The 23,541-nt window shown below is 29.7% G+C and overlaps 2 protein-coding genes across 2 annotated transcripts in view; both read left to right on the forward strand.

Annotated features, from left to right (window-relative positions):
* Nucleotides 1-6,820: 6,820 nt before the first annotated feature.
* On the forward strand, nucleotides 6,821-11,975 carry LOC136085297 (uncharacterized). Its single transcript, XM_065806592.1, has 3 exons — nucleotides 6,821-6,946; nucleotides 10,149-11,037; nucleotides 11,131-11,975. The coding sequence occupies exons 1-3, from the start codon at nucleotides 6,821-6,823 to the stop codon at nucleotides 11,973-11,975; spliced, it is 1,860 nt and encodes a 619-aa protein (XP_065662664.1).
* Nucleotides 11,976-17,709: 5,734 nt separating this feature from the next.
* Nucleotides 17,710-23,541, forward strand: part of LOC101235093 (serine/threonine-protein phosphatase 2A 56 kDa regulatory subunit gamma isoform) — a 61,194-nt gene continuing 55,362 nt past the window's right edge. The window contains exon 1 of the mRNA XM_065804836.1: nucleotides 17,710-17,965. Within this exon, the coding sequence (XP_065660908.1) occupies nucleotides 17,933-17,965 (33 nt within the window). The 5' untranslated portion in view covers nucleotides 17,710-17,932. The remainder of the gene's footprint in view (nucleotides 17,966-23,541) is intronic.

Consider the following 23,541-nt stretch of genomic DNA (forward strand, 5'->3'; position numbering starts at 1 on the left):
ATAATAATCATGAAGTAGATTAGATAGGGTAATAAGGATCTTAAACCAACATTTTGTTAACACTATACAGCGGAACAAGTTATACTGTACATGGAAAAGTAGCAATTTTGAGGTGGAAACTTATATTTAGTGTTAAATGTCATATTTGCACGCGTTAAAGGCCTCGAGTGTAAGACTCGCCGTTAAATAAACTTTTTTTTCGTCTTTAAAGGTATTTTTAAAATTTTTCTTTGAAAATCAAAGAGGTGAATTTTATTTGGAATTAATATTTAACTGTGATTTTGTGTAAGACATGCTTACTAGTATAAACAAGCAAAAGTTTGACCGTGAAAGTTCTTCGAATACACAAAGGTTCTTGAAATACCACCGCTTATTAAAAATATTCAACTCTTCTTGTTATCTCCTAATGAGGGTACAGCTCTAAAACTCAGTTTAAAGGCTCTGAGGCCGACTATCAGTCGTAAAATATCAGAGTACTCAGCGTTAGTATAGGCTCAAAATGGAAAAGCGATAAGTAACCATGGTTTTTTTTGCATGAAAAACTAAAAGATAAAATTAGATTGTAAAATATAATGGAATGCATGTACACATAACACAAATTGGGGGGTTTTGCACAAGTTAATTTTAAGGCTTCCTCGTCATGCACCTTGGGGCTTTAGTAAATGATCAAAGCTGAAACAAACTTTTAGATGCAATAAAACTTGAATTTTAATCAGGTAGGGCACCTGAAATAGTTGAAGAAAACTCAAATATTAGAGGTGAAAGCATTTAACTCAAAAATTTTATTTTCTTCTTAAATTGATAACTTAACAATTTACTCTCAATCACAATTTAGGTTTTTTTCTTGATTCAAAAAACACCTACTTTCTAATTTAATTAAACAGTTCTAAAATAAGCTGCACAATTTTAGCATTATAAAGTGTGGCATTTTTGGTAGAGTAAGACTATTAAAGGTGCTTGCTGTTGTAGTCCACAAGGCAGTTTTTAAGTCTAAGAGCGTATTCTGGATGAGATGGGAGTCGTTTGTATTGTTGCCAATGATGAGAAAAGTCTTGATGAGCTGCTTCAACTACCTGTTCGCTGTAAATTCTAAGCGGTGAGATGTGGCGGTTCACAAAGTCTTTGATGTGGTGAAATACCATATGGAACTTGGATGCAACACTGGCATTCGGGATGGCAAGATATGAGTCTTGAAATTGTTGGATTTTGTCCAAAAAGTCATCCTCAAGGTCTAATCCAAAGCAGCTTTTCACTACAGTATCAAACTTCCTGAGCGCTTCAATGAATCCGAAAACTTGGAAAGCCGACTCAGCTTCTGCCAACTGTTGAAGCCTATCCACATTCCGAAAAAGTTTGCGACAATCGTTTCCTTCAAACATGCCTCCATGATAGGGGCTCAGTTTCATGTTAAGAGAAGTTGGCCAGAATGAGAGTATCATCGGTTCCACTGAGGATAGGTGGATGGACAACATTGCCGGTGTGTTCTCAAGGCTCCAGCCTTCTCTAGATTTGTGAAATCAATGCTACACCAGGAGCAAAGGTGAGAGCTTGAGTGAGCTTGAAGGCCACAGAGAATGTTGGCCAGTTTCAAGTCACAAGCAACAATGGCCTTCACTCTATCGACTTGAATGAGCGACCAAATTTGGCGGACATTCTCATAAGTCTCGGGAAGCTCTTCTGCAACTGCAACAAGCATCTAGCGCTTTACACCCGTATCTTTTGTAAGCCTGTCAGTCAAGAGACGCTTTTGAGGTGGGGACTCTTTTGTGGCTCTGTCGATGACTCCCAAACAAAACTTCAGAAATCCCTTGCCACCATCAATTCTGGTTTTTATTATTCGCTCAGTTGAAACATTTCGAGATGTGCTGATTGTGCCGATAAGGTCAGTGATGTTTTTACAGTGGGCAACAGTGTGATCTGAACCGGTTTCACCTTTTGCATCAGAAGCCTTTATATTTGAGTGGGTAAAAAATCACTCAGTTTTTGACCAGCAGCCAGAAGATGTTTGTTGAAATTCGGCTCAACAAGCTTTGTGCCTGAAGTGTGGTTTACTACTCTTGCCAATTTCATGATTCCCTCATTAGATAAACCTGTGTTGAGCTGAAAACTGACCATGTCTTGTGTTTTCAAAGCAGGAGAGATGGTTTTTGGTATAGTTCCATTTGGCCCTGTAATTACATATTGGCTTATGAAACATTTTTCCAATTACTAAATTATTGAGGAGAAAAATGCTTCTTGAATAAAAATATTTGTCATGTCAATATATTTGAGGTATTCATTATTAAATGAAGCACCTGGAGTCACAGGAAGAGGTGGTCCTCCAGATGGTTTTGATAGCCTTACAGTGCCTTTTGGTGAAGCTGTTTTGCTTGCAATCAACTTTGCAGCAATCTGTTCTGCAACTTTTTCATCTTGAGCAGCTAGCTCTTTGAGGTTTTCACAAAATGTGGATTGGTTATAGTTTTGTGGAAAGCCTTTCCAATGGGACTCAGACAATCGTTGCAGCGCACAGTGGGCCCTTTCTTATCAGCTCGAGAAACATCTAGCAGATGTTTCTCATTCAGCTTTAGACACCCAATCCTGCAGATGAGACAGTCACAGTTTTCGCCACGAGTTTCCAATCTGACACGGATAGACTTGAAGTCATACAGTAATGGTAGAACAACTTCTTTGCCTTCATCTCGCTTCTTCATGATTGTCCGGCATGTATCACATATTCCTTGAGGCACTCTTGCATCACCCAAGTCAAAGTTGATGCCATAGATTTTTAACAAACGCTCCGCTTGGAATGAAGTTATTTGCCTGGTGCACTTTTTAAGGCAAGTTAGACAGACAATTTTTCTGTTCTCCTCGTTACTTCTTGCATGATTTAGCATTGTGAGAAATTGCTTAGTCTCCTGTAAATGCAACAATATTCAAATAGTTTTATCAGTCTTGAAATTTGAATCTCTTCGTTGTGCAAATGGAAAGAATTAAAAAAAAAAATACAGGAAAAAGTTTGTAGACTTATAAGCCAAAATATAATTGATGCTATTGACAATATATGCAATTGAAACGAATCGAAACTTTACCTGTATGCAGAAATATGGACGGTCTCAAAAGTGAGGGTCAACCTTTTATTTGGAGATTGGTCTAAAATTTAAGCAATGCTTTGTCACAAAATTTAAAATAACTTAATTTAATTTCAAAGCTTTAAAATATATTTATTAGGATTAAAATAGTTTTGATATAAAAGCAAACTATTTTCATATCTACTCTCCCTTTCGTTCATTTACCCACTTGTCATCTTACAGTATTTTATATAGTGTAGTTTGCATATGAGTATAGTGCACACTCAACTTTTTTAACAATAAATATGGAATACATCTATTACATAAATTTTATTTTTAAAGTGTGCACCTTTTTCTTTGATGTCATTTTTTTGTAATAAAAGTGCACACTATACTCAATAAAATACAATACTTTTTACCACTTCCTACTTTTTTCCCTGAAAAATATTTCCATCTTAAACATCATAGACCAAGAACTTTTTTCAGAAGTTGAAAATGTAAAAAAAGAATCTTACCTTATAATTGTAGATTTGTTGAAGAGAGAAATTAATTTCAAATGCAATAAAATGCAAATTTTGAAAACGATATCAAGTGATTTTTTTATGGATTAACCTGTAAAATCGCTTAAACAAAAAAAGAAGGGAATGCCGTACATTTCTTTTTTCGGTAAAAGTTGTCTGTGTCAAAAACTACCCTGCAGATTTCAACCAAAACTTACACGAATGTTCCTTAGTTTATTGTTCACATTGAGTTCAATTTTTAACTCGATAGCTCAATTTTTATGGCCTCTGTAATGCTTTTTCTGAATGAAATTCATACGGACATAATGAAAAGAGTGAATTACTTAAAAAATCTACTATTTTAAAATCTACTCGTTTTGCTAAACTCCCCAAATTGTGTTATGTGTACATGCATTTCATTATATTTTATATAGATAACTGCTCAGGGTTGCAAATACTTAAAAAATTTTCCCCAGAGTTGGTCATTTTCATTGAAAAATGATTTGCCAATTTTATAAGGAAATTTTGGGGCTCGAAATGATTTTGTGGTCACCGTTTTTTAGCAAATGGTCTAATTCCAAAACTCTAATAACAAAAGTTGTTGTCTATTGCCTATAGATTATACATACAAGGATTCAGGGTAATCAGACAAAAAATTTTTACCACAGCTAAAAACTTTTGGTACCAACACTGTCAAAATGTATGATTTTGAAAAACGTTTTGGCCTATAAATTTATAACCAAGCAAGAAATCTGCATAAAATTTAATACATTGGTAGCCATACTATATAGGTACAACACCATAAAATTTCATAAATTTCCAATGACCCATTTCAATTTTATGGCTTGTTTAGTAAATAATCGAAACAGTAAAAAAATTGGGAAATTTTCAACTTAAAATTGATTTTTTTTTCTCGAACGTAATAGATGGATTTCAAAACTCCTATTTCTGGACACCTACATGTGTCCACTATCACCCCATATAGGTGGCTTTTTTGGGTTAGCTAGAAGGGCACCAAAAATATATCCCCAAAAATAGCAACAGTGTAAGCGCTATATTTTTCTTCGGATCTCTCCTTAACTACGCTGAGTATTAACAGTGCCATGTTGTGCATGGATGATGTTCCTCTCAGTGCTTTTTGTGCGCATTGTTAAAACCACGTATCAAGCTCCAAGTTACAACTTTAGATTAATTAGTTGGACTGAGACATCTGGATAGCTCGTGCAAAGGTTACCATACTCTATCTATAATGGAGTCAAGTTCTTTTTAACTTAAACATGACCAAAGCACCCAAATATCACCATCAATGAACTGTTTTAATATAACTTTTCCAAATATTCCATCAGTAAAATCTTAACTCTTGCAAAATTTACCAGACTTACTTACCCTTTGGGAGACTATTTTGAATCAAGCTGTTGCTTCTTCGGATCTCAGTATTGATGGATATTATTCTTTGATTCGCAAGACTTCAATAGTCACATGCTTGGCTTGGGAATATACTTACACATCAATTAACCTATTTTTGTCAAGAAATCAGGTTTAAATCATCTGACCTTTCTTTTATGAGTTTCCACTTAGTACTTTCTCACTCAATTACCTTTGTCTTTGTTTTTTATCGCTCTTTTACTTTTCAAGACTGCACTTTTTTAGATGTAATTTCTGATCAAATTGCCCTTTTCTTTACTTCTCTGCCAATATCGTTGTTATTGATGACTTTAATGCTCACCACACAAAATGGCTTAACTCAAACACCACTGACTTGCTGGCACTAAAGCTCATCAATATCTTATTCAAATAGTTAACTTTGTGACTCATTTTACGGACAACCCTAATCATTTACTTTTACTCTTTGATCTGTGTTTTGTCTCTGACCTTAGCTTGTGTTCAGTTTCTCCTCGCTCTTCTTTGGGTGGTTTTGACCATGCAATGGTCTCTACAAATCTTTTATCTAGTACTTCTTTTTTTGAACTTACTACTACCCTAAAAAATCTCCTGGATCCAAGTATAAAAACTTTTATTTTTTCTCCTTGCCGGTTTCATTGTTAACCTTCAGTTTCGAAAAAATGTTTCAAATTAAACCTCGTTCTACTCCATGGTTTTCACCTTCTTGTGCAGCTGCTATATCAAATCTTAATAAATTTTTTAAACCATTTTTGCAACTCTCTTGAGAATAAATATATTTTATTATTGCAAGAAATCAATGTAAAAGGGTGGCAGTATTTTCAGTTTACTAAATCTCGCATTGTAGCTCAGAAGTTAGGCTCTAAGGTCATTTGGAAAATCTTCAATAGTGTAATTAACAAAAGTGGAACATTCCATCTCTAATTCATGGGTGGGATCTTTTTACCTATACCAAGGATAAGGTAGATCTGTTTGCAAAGAACCTTTCTTTTAATTCCACTCTTGAATTTGATGACTATACTCTTCCTGCTTTTCCAGTTAAACAGGTTATTATACCCATTGTTGGACATTCAAATCACTCCGTTGCGAAAGCAAATCTCAATTAAACTTTTTTACACCTTTGGTTCATTCCTGTCATAGTCTTACAAAAGTGTTATCCAGAATCTCGTCAGTTCTCTTTAAACTATTTAAAAAGTTCTTGATTAAATCTTGCTTTCCTGCCTGCTGGAAAATGGCATCTGTGGTTCCGATTTTTAAAAACTCTGGAGATCATTATGACCCATCCAACTATCACTCGATCAGTCTTCTCTCTATTATTAGCAAGGTTTTTGAGCTTTTGATCAACAAGTTTCTCACATCCCATCTTGAGTCAGATATCTTACGGTCAGACAATCAATACGGTTTTCAATCCTCAATCTCCACGGCTGACTTGCTAACTGCTGTGATTAAAAGATTTTAAGGGTTATTGTTCTTGACATATCTAAAGCTTTCGACAAAACTTGGCATGCTGGTTTGCTTTATACGGTGTATCTGGGAAAGCTTTTGACATTATCAAACCATTTCTTTATAACCACTTTATAAAAGTTAAAATCGACCCTTAGTCCTGCTTTGTTTCTTATCTACATTAATGATCTTCCCAATGACCTTACATCTAAAGTGGCTTTATTTCCTAATAACTCAACTTAATACTCCTGTCTTGATAAAAAGTCTTCTCTTTTCAACCGCTTAAACAGGCAACCAATCTTGAATCTGATCTCACTTCTGAAACAGATAAGAGCTTGCAATGGCTTGTGAATTTCAACTTTAATAAAACTCATTTATTTATTGCAAACAACTATCGCAATACTGCCTATGTTACTATATTGATGAATGGCAACCCTATCACTGAGTCCTCGTCTTTTTGGATTATCGATAACTACTGACCTATCATGGAAACCATATATAAAAAGGATTGCAAAGTTAGCATTTGCTGGTGGAAAGCACAATGAAGAAAAGGTTACTTTTCTTCATTGTGCTTGCCATTATCTTACTCTTGATTCTTTTATTTGCTCCTGTTAAAATACTGTTGTCACATTTGCGCTGGTTCTTCTAACGATGCTCTGTTTTTCCAAGGCTAGGCCAAAAAACGTAGTTGTTCCATTGTAAACGTAGTTAGACCTGCTTTATCGACCAATCTTTAACCAATGTACCATTATCGTAAAATTGCTATACTATTATAAGTGCGGCTCAAACAAACTATCATTTCAAGTTTCCTCAACCAAAACTTATTCTCGCTTGTCTCTTCATTCATTAAAGTTGTATCCTTTTACTGTAAGTGTATTTTCCAGCAACGAATCCAGGGGGGGTATGTATTGCCCACACCAGTTTTAAAAATATTATCGTTTTTTTAATTTATAGGCCCTTTTGTAAATTTATGGAGCTTTTTTTTAAGTTTTGGTATTAACAACCAAATCCCCCCCCCCCTTACCTAAATATTCTGAATCCATCATTGGTCTCTTCATGTTCTAAAAACTTTTATTCATCTAGACTTTTAGAAAAGGTGTTTTTATAAAATAAATGTGAATAAAGATGCATTTATTTCATACATTTATTTTATGACTCGTATAAATACATTTACACATTTTTTTTTATATCTAGCGTCAAATTGTTTGAAATTGTAGCAAAAAACAAACTCTTTATATTTCATATTTAAGCTTTTATATATGCAGTAGAATCCCGTTAACTCGGACACTGGATAAGACTTTTACTAAAACCGATGAATTTTCAATTCCCTTTAAACTTTCTCTATCAACTTATTATAAAATCATCCGCTTATGTAGTACCCTGGTAATGTCGGACCATTCGCTAACTCGTACTGTTTTTTGGGGTCCTTTCAGCAAAAAACTTCGAAAATTAAATACTTTTGCGTCAAATATAAATTAACAAACTAAACATTTTAACTAATATCTTTGCATCAGTTAATTTTTGATTAAATTTTATTAATTAAAAATGTCGAAGAAAACTAACAAATAGAACAGAAAAATACATAAAACTAAAAGGACTCGAGAAAGAATTATCATCTGTATCTTATATCAAAGAAAATGGCATTCTAAAGCAAAGATTGTCTCAATGCCACAATACAAAAACAAAACATATTCATAAGTCGAAAAAAAAAACTTCTTCGAAAAGAGTGAGGATACGAATCTCCCTAGATGAGGTTTTGGATAAAGCATGTTATATGTGGCTCTTAAACACCAAAAACCAAAACACTCCTGTGTTATTCTCTGTCGATAAGTCTCGAAATCTCAATAAGTCTGATATTTTTAAAAAGTCCGACATAACACAAAATCAAGAGGTACGAGGTTTGATGGCTACTTGGCCGTACAAGCGTCATTGACAAGAAAGGAGGCGCAATCTTTTTGGAGCACTTAAATAGTCTAAAAAGTAAAAAAATGCTTATAAAAAAGTTTTTGTTTTTTATTGATTCATCCAATATTTATAATCAAGATTTATAATCAATATTTATAATCAAGATTATTTCTTGTTTGATTTAACTTCAAATCATCATAGCAAACTGGCTACTGGTTGCCGTCGAGCCTAAAACATTGCCTAAAAAATTGAAAATTCAAGTTATCAAAAAATACTTGGAAATTGTTTAACGAAAAAAGAAAATGCAGAAATACGAAAACATTTTTTTTTCCACATTTTCATTTCTTTTTTTGTTGACCACCAAAGCTCAAAATTTTATTGATTCTCCCCAAAAATTGTTACTTTAAAACATTTTATCAGCATACATTGATGTATTTAAATAACTTTTTTTTAAATAAAGATTGATGATTTTTTTAAAATTGTTTTTTGTTATCTTATTTATTTCATCTGCTTCAATAATTGGGTTCATTTTGTTTGCTTCATTTTAATATTATTAAATAAAATCTTTTTTAAAAAATTTACAGTTTTTTTGTTTGCGGCGACATGGAGCAAACTTAAAATTTTTATATCTTCATTCTGGTTAAAATGAAACTGTTTAGTAAAAAATCTAATCAAAACTTAGCAAATATAGTAAAAATTCAAAGTTCATTATTCCTACCTTAAATTGTAAAATTTCGATTTTAAAAGTATATCTTTTTTAAATATTAATTTCAAAAATAAAGTTGCTATTTGAATTTTTAAACTTTTTATTAAATATGGATTTTAGTTCCTTATATCGTTTTAAGTTTTTAATAATTTTGAAATCATTTTAATTTTTCATCTTAATAGTGGAGAAGTTATAGATAATATCTTTATGTAGTTGAAGGGAATATGGCTATTTTGACCCCTCTCGTTTCGAGTTAACGTTTATAAAATAAAAACAAATAATAACTTTTTAAAAAATGACTTATTAGTAAGTACTTGTTTATTGCCATAAATTTGAAAAACAAATGTAGCCTAAAAATATATTTTTCATTAGTTTGTACATACTTTTATGTTGATCCCCCTAGATTCCCTACCCTACCCTAGACTCTTTTTTACGCTATTTGAAGACTCCCCGATCCTCTAATCAAGCGTAAGTACTTTAAGAACAGCCCCCTACTAAATTTTTTCTATTACTTTATGTTAAATGCTTAGATTTCGAATTTAATTTAAAAAATTAATTTAATTTTTCAATTTAAATTAAATCTATTTTAAAGTTGAAATACAATTTAATGGCAGTAATATCAGTAAAAATAAAAATAATTTTCTTACTATTTTTTAATATTTTATACAAGTTTAAATCGTAAAACTTATTTAAAACAGGATATATATATATATATATATATATATATATATATATATATATATATATATATATATATATATATATATATATATATATATATATATATATATATATATATATATATATATATATATATATATATATATATCAATATATATCACCAAAATATATATCACCAAATACCTGACCACTGCCCAAATAAAAATTCTATCAAAAGGACCTAAATTCTGCCCAACAACTAAAGGAAATTATTTACATATTAACTCTGATATTAGACAATTTACAAGAAAACTTAGATTAAAAGAAAAATTCTACGAACTGCAAAATAATGATATTAGTATAATAAAAAAGAAATCTAAATATAATGTTAAAACAAATATATCTGAACTTAATGAAATAATATCGAAAATTGAGCAAGTGAATCCTGTCAAACTTTAATCAGTTGATAACATTTCACTGCAGGAAAGGATAGCACTTAAAGAACTTAAAGAAATGAAAGACACTGTTATCAAAAAAGCAGATAAAGGTAACACTCTAATTGTAATGGACTCAACATACTATAAAGATAAACTTGTTAATCAAGATCATCTATCTTCTTTAAATACTTATGAAAAAAAAATTTTTGACTCAGATAAAAGAGTTTTCAAAAATCTTTCAAAAATGATTGCTAAACATAAATGTCTAACACAAAACGAAATAGACTGCATTACAAATTTTGAATGGAAATCTAGTACTTTTTACGTTATTCCAAAAATTCATAAATGCAATGAAATAATTAAAAAGGTTCAAGAATCTAGTTCTCCGTTTATAGAAATGAAACCTCCAAAAGATTTAAAAGCTCGACCTATTATTGCTGGAATAGACTCACCAACATCACACTTAAGCCAATTTCTTCATATAATATTATCTCCGATTGTAAAAAAACAAAAAACTTATATAAAAGATGATTGGGATTTCTTAAGAAAAATCCCTAGAAATATTGATTCAGACAGTGTAATACTAACATGTGACATTGTCAATCTATACACAAGTATTCCACATAATCTAGGTCTTAAAGCATTACAATACTGGATTGAACAACAGAAAGATTTAATAGCAGATCGATTCACCTCCGATTTCCTCTTAGAATCGGCATCTTTCATTTTAGAAAACAATAATTTTATTTTTGACGACCAAGTATACCATCAGATTACAGGTACAGCCATGGGTACAGACTTTGCCCCAAACTATGCATGTCTTACAATTAGATTTTTAGAAGAAACTTTGCTTTTTCCGAAAATCTTACCAAAATACTTTTCAAAAGAAGAAGTTAAAAATATTGAACAGTTTTATTTTAGATATGTTGATGATGGTTTTAACATATGGCCAAAAAATCTAGACATCGCCAAGTTTAAAAGTTCTCTATAAGAACTACATAATTCAATTAATTTTACGATTGATTTAGGTACACAATACAATAAAAACGGAAATATCTACAATGTCATTAATTTTTTAGATGTATCGGTTATTCTTAAAAACAATAAACATATCAAAACAGATATATTTTACAAAGAAACAAATACCCACGACTATTTAAATTACAATAGTTTTCATCCTTTCCACATAAAAAAGAATATACCATATAATCTTGCTAAAAGAATAATTGTTTTTACCTCGGATTATGCTACAGAAAAACTACGTTTAACGGAACTAAAATTATGGTTAAAAGAATGTCTTTACCCAGATAATATTATAGAAAAAGCATTTCATAATGTTAAATTACAAGGACCAGCACCTTTAAAAAAATCCAAAGAAGTTTTTCCTCTGGTAACTACATTTTATAGCAATTTAAACTGCCAGCCTATTTTAACAGAAACTAACCTTTTACTTAGTCTATCTACTAATGCAAGGGTAAAGGAGGTTTTTTCAAATATACATCCAGTAATAGCCTACAAACAACCACCAAATTTACTTAGACAACTAACTTCTTCAAAATTTCATTCTATTTCATCTATCAAAAAAACGGGTTTATTCAAATGTAAAGATATTCGTTGTAAAATTTGCCAATTATATTTACAAGAAGTTGATAAGTTTGAGACGTCTAATGGAACTATTTGGAATATTAAAAGTCGCATTACTTGTAATAGCAAAAATGTTATTTATTATTTAAAGTGTTTATCATGTAATGGTTTATCTACTTACACTGGAAAAACAAATAATTTCATATTTCCAGTTGCAGAACAGGAAATTCTACAGACCAATTTGACAATCATGTATTTGAATGCCAGAGATTGCACAACAAAACTATAGAACCTTTTTTCCAACTCTTTGTTTTCCTTGAATTAAAAAGTGAAAAAAATTTGTTGTCATATGAAAGTCATTTACATAAACAAAAACATGACACATTTAATTGAGACTTCCTTTTTTTTTAAAAATGTTACAATGGTAACTCATAGTTACAATATAGCAATTTAATTTTTCTATTATCTAACTTTCTACAGTAATATAAAAAAATTTGATAAAGCATTAAACATAGCACTACTGATGAAAATAGTGAAAGGCCTCTAGTGCTTCTTTATTATTTATATATTTATTTAAAAGAAATAAATCTTTTTTCAAATTTCAAAAATTCAATTATTGTTTTTTTTGCTTGGCATACCTTTTTCCATTATATTGTTTATTATCAATTTTGTAGTTATATATATATATATATATATATATATATATATATATATATATATATATATATATATATATATATATATATATATAAACGAAAGTCATGTTTCCTTACTTTTACTTTAGCAAACGTTGGCGTTCGTTTAAAATTTTAAAAAACAAACACATAACTTCAGCAATTTTTTTTCCAAATATTTATGCGATTGATAGTTTTTTATATAAATTTTAATTATTAATTTATTATATAAAAAATATATTCATTATAAAAAAACAATAAGTTACTAAAATTTAAAACGCATTTTTAACGACTTTAACAGAAACCATGCTAATACTTTCTTCAATAGCGTTACTTTTAAGTTTAATAATTAAGTACGCAACTGAAAAAAGTAATTCAGTTTTAATACAGTGTTTCCCAACCCTTTTAGTGCCATGCCCACCAAAGCTCATAAAAACTTAAAATGTCCCCCCATGTTACATATGAATAATTTTTGATGTTATAAACTTTTCATAAGTAGCATAAATGATATACGGCAGGAAGAAATCACAAAAAGTTATTTATTAAACAAAAAAATTCAAGTAAACAAAATATAGTAAACAATATATAAGTAAATAAAATAAAATCCTTGTGCTTGATGCTGGTTACAAAGAGATTTTATACTGGGTTCCAATTTTGTTAGCTTCATTCTTAGATCTCCCGGTTGTGTTATATCTAAACGATTTCTTTTTTTAAGTAACAAATCAGTTATGGCACTTAATCTGCATTCAGTTAAATATGAAGAAGGAAACGGTAATAATAGTTTTCTTGCTCATTCTGTTGTGCTAGGATATTTAATTTTTGTCTCTTCAAAAAACGTTGTCATCGATCCTTTTATATTAAATAAAGTTTTAACTGACTCGTCATTCTGCATTTCTGCTAATTTTTCTTGGTACTGCATATTTGAAATATGAGATAAATTAACTAACATTAGGTGCATCAACCAAGTAGGAAAATCAATTTCTTTCAAATTGGAAAATTTTCTTTTTAAATCAGCTGATAAGTTTTTTAGATGCTCGACAATATTAAGTATAGCGGTATCAGTTACTTCACATTTTTGAAGCCAAAGAGACTTTTCCAAATTGTTTTTGGTAAACGTCTTTTTTAAATATTTCAATTGACGTAATAAAACCAAATATCTTCGCTTTTGCATCGACAAGAGTTTTATTTGTTCCTTGAAGTCCTTTATTCAATATATTTAGTTTTTCAAAAATATCGGTTAAATAACTCAAATATTCCTTAGAATCGATCGTTAACAGATATTGCATTTCAGTTTTGTTGCTTAAAAAATCACTAAGAGTATCAATCAATCTTTTTAAACAGTTCCCTTTCGAAAGCCATCTTACCTCAGTGTGAAGTAAAAGTCTCACATGGGCTTCGTTGTTTTCTTCACAAAATAATTTAAAAATGCGCTCTTGTTTTGCACTTGCTTTAATAGAATTAATGCATTTTACAACAGTTACAAAAGTTCATTATTTTATTTGGAACAGGAGAAAAATTTTAAGCTACCAAGTTTTCCTTGTGAACACAGTGCACAAGAAGCATATCTGGATTTTCATCTTTCATCAGTTTTAAGCAACTATTTTTTTTGCCCATCATATTAGGAGCACCATCAGCAGCACAGGAAATTATATTTTTCATTGGTATTTTATTTGTATCTAAGTAACTTTTTAGAGTACTATATATATCTTTAGTGCTGCTTTTTAATGATTTGCAAAATAACATTTCTTCAGCAAAATCATTATTATCAATGTATCTGACATATGTAAGTAATACTACTTCGCAGTCTCTCAATGTTTATTCGTCCATTTGCACCGGAAAAAGTCTTTTTTTTAATTTTTCGATAAGTTGTATTTCAACATCTTTATTCATTTCGTCGATTCTTCTACTGACAGTATTGTTACTTAGTGGCATGGTTTTCACGTCTTCGTCATCTTTTCCAAAAACAGTTTTAACAAATGTTGATATTGAAGGCTTGATTAACTGCTCTCCTATTGTATGATTTTTCCCAGATTTAGCAATGAGTAATGACATTTGATAGCTAGCCTCAAGAGTGCGATTAATATTAACATTATGGGCAGCTTTTTTCATAATTTTTCTTTAAAATTTAAAAGTAGTTCAAATTTGAATTATTTTGATCTTTATGTTTTGCCTTCAAATGTGCTTCAAGACGACCTGGTTTCATTGATTCATTGCTCAAGCATTGTTAGCATAATAAACAAAAGGTAACCGTACATCATGGACAGCCGGTATGAAACCAAATTTTAAATACTCTTCCGAGTACTGCCGAATTAAATACTCAAATTTTAAATACTCTTCCGAGTATTTAAAATTTGAGTATTTAATTCTTCCGAGTACTGCCGAATTTTTTTCTTGCTTGCGCTACTCACGGGCGACAAAATGAATTTTAAAATCAATTAGGAAATTAAAAGTATATATTTTGTAATGTTTCGTATTCTTATTTATTATTGAAAGAGAATATACGTTGGTTTTTGTATTATATTTATTTCTATATTTAAATATTAAAATTATAAAAAACTAGTTATATATAAACTGTGTGTAGTCTTCTCGACTTGTTATTTCAACTGTTATTATGTTTTGCGCTATGGCTTTTAAGTGAGAATTCCTCGTGCGGAATTAGTCTCTCAAGGAAATACTTTCGCTATAAGTTTTCGTGCAATTCTCCAAAGGGAACTGCTTATTCCGCAATCGCTAATCATTACTCTGAACTAGCGTTTAAAATGATTGTCCAAAAGGAATTGTTTTTGTAACAATCATTACATATTTCTTTATTATTCTATGAGGCATCTAAACTCTAAATAGTTAATTAAATATATTTACAATTATATTTACAATTATATTTACTTAACAATTTCTTCAAACAAAATTTAACAAACCAAATTGAGAAAAATTCACTACTTTTTATTAATGGATAACAGTTTAGAGTTTTAAGGTTAATGCATATTAGTAACTAATGATAACTGTTATCATTTAGTTGCGCGCACTTTGCAAAAGAGTGAAAAATTGTTTTGAATTAATAAAAAATTGATAAAATTTAATAAGCATCTTTGATATATCTAGTTATTACATATCTTATTAACTAGAAAAATAAAGTTATTTAAAAATAAAACTCCCTTATAATTTAATAAAAAATTAATTGAGTAAAAAAAAAAAAAATTGAAAGAATTGAAAATATAACTGGCTTATTCGTGGCCAACGACGCGAGTTTTGAAGTGGAACCAACTATTTCTAAAAAAAAGTCCTCTATATCTAGAATTTCTTTTTTAAACTTTAAAAAAAAAATAAGCCTTTAGAAAAAATGTGGGAGAGTATGATGGGGGAAGGGATGGGGTAGGGGGGGACTTCTTCCCGTGTTGTCAGCCCAGTTATTTTACATACCTCTTAAATTAGACGTTTGTCAATATATAAAGAAACAAACGTCAACGTTTATTAAAAAAAACGATTTGTCGCGCCCTGTTATATACATACATACATACATACATACATACATACATACATACATACATACATACATACATACATACATACATACATACATACATACATACATACATACATACATACATACATACATACATACATACATACATACATACATACATACATACATACATACATACATACATACATACTATATATATATATATATATATATATATATATATATATATATATATATATATATATATATATATATATATATATATTTAAACAACTTTAAAAAGTATTCTACACAATAGAGTGCTCAATGTTCTTAAAAGAACAGAGCAATTATATATTAGTAGAAAATCACTTAACAAAATTTTTTTCCATTTAACACTGTGTTTCATCACAAAGATTCATCAGAAATGCATTTCTGATGAATCTTTGTTGATGAAACACAGTGTTAAATGGAAAAAATTTTTGTTAAGTGATTTTCTACTAATATATATATATATACATATATATATATATATATATATATATATATATATATATATATATATATATATATATATATATATATATATATATATATATATATATATATATATATATATATATATATATATATAATGTAGTTTTAAATTTTCAAAAGTTTTAAAATAAAAAACAAATAAAAATAAGCTACCATAAAATTATATTTATAAAAATGCTAATAATAATTCCAGAAGAAAACCCAGTGGTCCCGTATTCCTGAGATATAATAGTTATTACTGCGGCCATGGCGTAGTGGTTAGAACGTTTGCTTTTAAAAGCTAGAGATCTGGGGTTCAAAGCGAGTTCTGGGCATACTTCGCACCATTGGTAAGGAAGGTGGCGAGATGTTGAAATATTTCTGTATTTTGTATCACATTTACGTCTAAAATATCTTAGAAATAGAAGACCTTTTTTTTTTTTCTATGGAGACGCAAATGAGATTTGCGAAAATTTTTCAACATTCAAACCCCTGCCCCCCCTCCCTCCTCACCAAAATTTCCTGGATCCGTCCCTGATACCTAGTGGAAAATCTTTTAATAAATCAAGGATCCAACCCACTAGCCACGGCACTGTAAGTAAAATTCGAAAAGCAGAATCCTGATATGCATTGTTAATTTCTTTCTGGTAAAAAATTCTGATCTAAAATGTTTCTGTATCTTGTCCATCTTGATTGATTGATTGTCTTGTCATCGTGCATACTGTCAAAAAAAAAGGCATTGAGTTTTTTTAAAATTTGAAAAAGTATATTTAGTAAATAGCAATAAAAAAGACATTATTTTCGTTCAAAAACAAGAAATGTATAATTTTATTGTTTTGGTGTTGTTATGAGTCAAGAGCTATTTTTTACAGCCATATGTAAAAATTGAAGAAACTCTGATTAGTATGATAACAATAGCTTCTTCAACTTAACACATTGGCACATTTTTTAAATAATAACGTACAATAATCGACTAAAACAATTGTTTCAAATTATAGAACTATTAAGATACTATTCATGGTACCAATGGATGATGGAAAGATTAATTAAGTTTAAAATTAATTAAGATTAATTAAGTTTAAAATTAATTAAGAATACAGTACAAATTTCAGAAGTTTGTCTGAGAAGTGTATTCAGAGAGCTTAAAGAGAGAGAGAGCTTAGAGAGAGAGGAGAGCTAAGAGAGAGAAAGAGCTTAGAGAGAGAAAGAGCTTAAAGAGAGAGAAAGCTTAGAGAGAAAGTGGAACTATTTATATCTATTTGTATGCATGTATTTGTATCTATATATGTGGATTGTTTTTAGATATACTTTATATCAGGTGTTATTAGCGAGCGACTTGAACCCTTATCCGATTTTTACGCCGATCGAAACTCCTCATTACTACCATTTGCCCTTTTACCACTGTTGACAGATTTCCTGTTTTCAATAAAATGGCTAGCGTACGACCTATGCTTTCACAAATAAGATTGTTTACATTTTAGAGATAGCAAAACATATTATCATTTTTTTACTAGATTTTTTATTTTTATTTAAACAAGTTTTTTTTTTGTATCAGTGGTTAAACTAGAATCGTCTAAGCTGGATTGGTTTTCTAAAATGCCTGTAAAACTTAAAAAAGATAAAGAAAAGGTAAGTTAATTATTTTATGCATAATTTTTTTATTTTGAGATTTAACCAGTTTAGATAGCTTAGTTCTTACAATTACTGGTTTATATGTTGCATATTAAAATAAAAAGCATTGCATAACTGATTTTTTCATGTTTCAATTGTTATAACATTTGGCTAGGTTTGTGCTAGATGATTATATTGTGCAAAAAGTTTTGATAATACGAAAATAACTACTAGTACTTTTTCTATTACACATTGTACTTTTAATGCAAAATCTTTAGATATAATAAAGTGTGATTAAAACTTCTTGCTAAGCATAATAAGTTAAACTTATTATGTTTATAAAAAATTTTACTGCAGATTTTGTTAAAAATTATGCAAAAAGCACACAACAATATTTAATAAGTGCAGTATTTATCTGCTTTAAACTTGAATACTTATTGTACTTTTGGTTACAGGTATTAAAGCATAGCAAGTTAAAATATGTTAGGAATAATTGTATTCTCAAAAAAAATTTAAAGAAGGGTTTTTTATTAAAAAAGAAAATCTTGATTAAACAATGTTTTGATAGAAAATTTGTTTTTTTAGTAATTGCCGAAATAAATATAAAATCTTATATCATGTATTTTTATGTCTTGTAATATGAATTTTTTTTTATTGTACATTGCATCTTTAGTAAGCAAACTAGTAAAAAACAGCTTCTTGTACTTCATTATTTTTATAATGATTACTTCTCTTCAATTGCAGATAAACTTTCTAAAGAAAATATACCTCCTAGATTTCACTTCAGCCACTATTTGAAAAATCAAAATCCTGATACTTTTTTTATATCTCCAGTTACTCCTCAAGAAGTAAATGACTATATTTCCCTCTTGAATCCAAAAAAAGCACCGGTCCCAATAGCATTCCTTCAAAAATAATGACCTTATCATCTCAAGAATTGAGCTTCCCCTTGAGTATTATAATAAATCAATCTTTTCAATCAGGGATATTCCCTGACTTATTTAAAGTTGCAGAAGTTGTTCCAATTTTTAAAAGCGGCTGTAAACAAGATCCTTGTAACTATCGGCCTATATCCTTACTCTCAAATATAGGTAAACTAATTGAAAAATTTATGTATAACAGGCTGCTCAGTTTTTTAAATCTATCAGATAGCTTATATAATCTGCAATTTGGATTCCGAAAGAAACACTCTACTAACCAAGCACTCATAGATATAACTGAAATCATATGTGAGGCTTTGGATCAAAAGCAATTTGCTGGTGGAGTGTTTGTTGACCTGCAAAAAGCTTTTGATACTGTCAACCATGAAATTTTATTATCAAAACTGTATCATTATGGTGTAAGGGGAATTGCACTGAACTGGTTTAAGTCATATCTAAACCATCGTCCACAAAGTGTTACTATTGGTAATATCTCATCCACTACTAAGTTTACATCTATAGGTGTTCCTCAGGGTTCAACTCTGGGTCCGCTTCTTTTCTTTATCTACATAAATGATTTAAACACATGTATTAAATACTCAAAGGTGTATCATTTTACTGATGACACTAACCTTCTGATTGTAGATAAGTCTTTAAAAAAGCTAAATAAATACCTAAATTATGACCTGGCATCACTGGTTCAATGGCTGCGATCAAACAAAATATCTTTGAATGTCAAAAAAACTGAATTAGTTCTATTTAAACCTCAAGGCAAAAAAATGACCAAAAAACTTAATTTTAGAATTAGTGAACAAAAACTAAATATTGTAGATAAAATAAAATATCTGGGCATATTATTAGATGAAAATCTTTTGTTCATTCAACAAATTAAGTCCATATCAAACAAATTAAGTCGAGCAAATGGAATGCTTACCAAAATAAGGCATTTTGTGAATTATGAAACCCTTGTGAATATTTGGCATGCTATTTTTAACTCCCACTCTACGCTATGGTTGTCAGATATGGGGGCAAAGTCCATCCATTTATAAAAAAAACCTTACAAATCTCCAGAATAAATCTTTAAGAATAATTCACTTTCAACCTAACAGTTTTTGTTCTGACATACTGTATAATCTTTCTAAAATTTTAAAGCTTGACGAACTTATCTACTTATCAAACTGTGTTCTTGTATGGGACATTGTCCACCATAATACGCCTAGCTGCTTCACTAGCTATTTTAAATTCACAAATGATGTTCATAGTTATAAACTTAGGTCTGTATCTTATTGTAGTCTTTCTATGCCTTTAAAACAAACACACAAGTATGGCATAAAGTCAATCAAGTATCAATCAATTCAATGTTGGAACTCTCTTCCTGTTGAAACTAAAAAAATATTCTCCAAAATATCAAATAGAAATGCCTTTATAACCCATGTAAAAAAATTTATCTTCAGTAAAAATTATCAATGAACTATAAGTTATGCAATCACCCCCTAGTTATTCTCTATAACTAAATTTTTAATATAATAAAAGTAACATAGAAAAAAATTAAAATATCTCATAAATAAAAATAAAAATAAGAATAAAAATATAAAACCAAAAATAGAAATAAAAATATAAAACCCATAAAATAGAAATAAAAATATAAAACTCATAAAATAAAAATAAAATAAAAATAAAAACATAAAACTAAAAATAAAACATAAAAATATATAAATGTTCATTTAGTCACAATCAAGTACCCTCATTTTCATCATCCTGTAAAGTTATATGGCTCTAAAATTTGTGGCACTACTAAACCATATAGCATGTAATAAATAAACAATAAACTATTTTCTATGCAATCGTCCCGCTTAATTCTCTATAACAATTTTTTTTTTTTTTCTTTTTCTTTTTCTTTAATTCATATTCAATTTTTCTATGCTTGAAAAATGCTGGATCACAACAAAACTCCTATGACTTCTACTTCTTTGACTCTTCTTCCTTTCTTTCCTTCTTTTTACTGTTATATTTTTTGTTATTGATATTGTTATGATTTTTATATTTTCTTATATATATATATATTTTTTTTGCATTATCCTTATGATAATCACTATAATATATATAGATAAATATATAGTAAAATATATACCTATATATAGTAAAATATATAGATAGTACTTATTATATTACTGTATTTAATATTATTATTACTATTTATTACTATTATTATTACTATTTATTTTTATTTATTTTTTATTACTTATTATTATTATCATTATTATTATGCTATATTTATACCATCATAGGTCTTTACGCGTCATCAGTTTATAACTGTTTGTAAATGTCCCGCACGATTGTATATATACAGTTATTATTAAAGTGAAAATATATTGATTTGATTTTGATTTGATTATATTTACCTAGCTTTTGGGGAGTAGTTGCTGCAAAGTCTAATTTAGGTATTTTCTAAGTATACTTTTATTTCCAAAGATGTCAGTAACTCTTAGTTTCAAAATACAGTAAATTGCAGTGTTACTGTCTTCTACATAATTGTTGAATAACAAGAAGATTAATATTAAAATTCATGGTGTGTATAACTGGCCCCTAACTGGATGTAATAAATCATTTCTTTAATTTATATAGTAGTAGTAGTAGTAGTAGTAGTAGTAGTAGTAGTAGTAGTAGTAGTAGTAGTAGTAGTAGTAGTAGTAGTAGTAGTAGTAGTAGTAGTAGTATATATTTGTTACAACATAAGTAAAAATAATTGACAAAATACAAAACATAGATTGTCAGATTACAGTTAGTTTTTGTGAAGCTCATATTGCAACTTTCGCTAAGGAAAGCTGCGAGCTGTAGTAACATTAGAGCGTATCGAGGCTCGCTTTAAAACTGCTGACAGTTGGAGAATCGATTACTTGTAACATATTCCATGCATTGGCAATGCGATTGTTAAAAAGTGGAAATTAGCTAAATTATTGCTGTACTTTTCACGGTGAAGTCTTTCTTTATGATTTGCTCTTGGTGGAATTGTGGTGAGGGGAAAGTGCCAGTTGACTATGTCGGTGTTATTAATAGTTTTATATTTTTGGATGAGGTCACCTCATTTACGATGTTCAACAAGAGAAGATAGGCCAAGTTGTAAACATCTGGACTTGTAGTCTAACTTTTTCAGTTTGTCTGGTATTTTTGTGGCTCTGCGCTGTATTAATTCAATAGTTTGTTCATCCTTCACCAAATGAGGGTTCCAAGCTGGAATTGCAAACTCAAGTAAAAGACGGGTGTAGGTGGAGTAGAGTTGTTTCCATAAAGAAGCATCACAAGATTGAAAAGTGTGTTTTAGGATGCCTAGCATTTGATTTGCTTTACATGAGGCAATGATGGATTGGGTTTCTACTTTAAGATCATTGGTAATTTGAATTCCCAAGTCACGCTCAGAGGTGGTTGCTTCCAATGTAGTTCGAGTCGTTATTGAACAAGGGTCTAATTCCTCCATTGAGTACTTAAAAGGAGTTAATTTTTTTGGCCAAAGTGCATAACCTTGCATTTCTTTGCATTTAGCTCCATGAGCCAAGATTTAGTCCGATGAACAATTTGGTCAATATCTGATTAAAGTTGAAGTTGAGCAACAAGTGAGTTGTCAATGCTTAGGATTTTAGTGTCATCAGCGTTGATCTTACAACTGTTTTCTTTGCTTATTACATCTGGCAGATCATTGTTGAAAATGACAAATAAAATTGGACCCAAAACTGATCCTTGCAGAACTCCACTTGTCACAGGTAACCAATTTGATTGAGTGTCACCAAGGATGACTTGTTGAGACCTGTTGAGTAGAAAAGCTTTTATCCAATTGAGAAGATTGCCTTTGATTCCGTACATTTTTAATTTGTAAAGCATTCGTTGAGGTGGGACTTTGTCAAAAGCTTTAGCAAAATCCAGAAATACGGCGTCAACTGGTAGCTTTCTGGCTATATTTCCAGTCAAGAAGTCCATTGTTTCAAGGAGATTTGTAATGCATGCTTTTTTCTCTAAAAATCCATGTTGACTATTTGATCAAAGATTGTTTGTTTTTAGATGCAGCATGATTGCCTTCTTAACTAATTTCTCCATTATTTAACACGGAATCGAGGTGAGGGATATTGGTCTGTAGTTTGATTGGTCGATTCTGGAGCCCTTCTTAAATAAATGTCTTATATTTGCTTTGGACCATGAGCTTGGAATTTCACCATTGTCAAATGACTTTTGAAAAATGAGAGTAAGTGAAAAAGACATTAAGGTAGAATAAAAGCGTAACACATGAGAAACTGACATCTACACCAAGTGATTTAGATATATCTAGTGCTGAGAGTTCCATTAGAGGCCAAAGTATGGAAAGATATGCTATTGAGGATTGTGTTAGTTCTACGATCAAAATGGGGAAGATATATATATATATATATATATATATATATATATATATATATATATATATATATATATATATATATATATTTATTATATATATTTATGTATGTATAATAAAATTGCAGACAGAACAAGTTAAGTAACTTAAAATTTTGTTCAGTTAAGCCATACTATCTTGTCCATGTAAAGTCAACTTATATGTATAACTTACATACATAGTGTGGAGGATTGTTTTTAGTCTGTTGACATTATTAGCTATAGTTTCTGGATTGTCAACAAAGTTCTTTTCTC

The sequence above is a fragment of the Hydra vulgaris genome, chromosome 09 (genome assembly GCF_038396675.1).
Source record: "Hydra vulgaris chromosome 09, alternate assembly HydraT2T_AEP".
NCBI classification, from domain to species: domain Eukaryota; kingdom Metazoa; phylum Cnidaria; class Hydrozoa; order Anthoathecata; family Hydridae; genus Hydra; species Hydra vulgaris.

Coding starts and splice junctions, on each gene's coding strand:
- LOC136085297 (XM_065806592.1), top strand. CDS start 6,821: ATGGCAACCCTATCACTGAGTCCTCGTCTTTTTGGATTATCGATAACT. Junction 6,947..10,148: donor GAAAGCACAATGAAGAAAAG/GTTACTTTTCTT, acceptor ATTTCACTGCAG/GAAAGGATAGCACTTAAAGA. Junction 11,038..11,130: donor TTTTAGATATGTTGATGATG/GTTTTAACATAT, acceptor CGATTGATTTAG/GTACACAATACAATAAAAAC.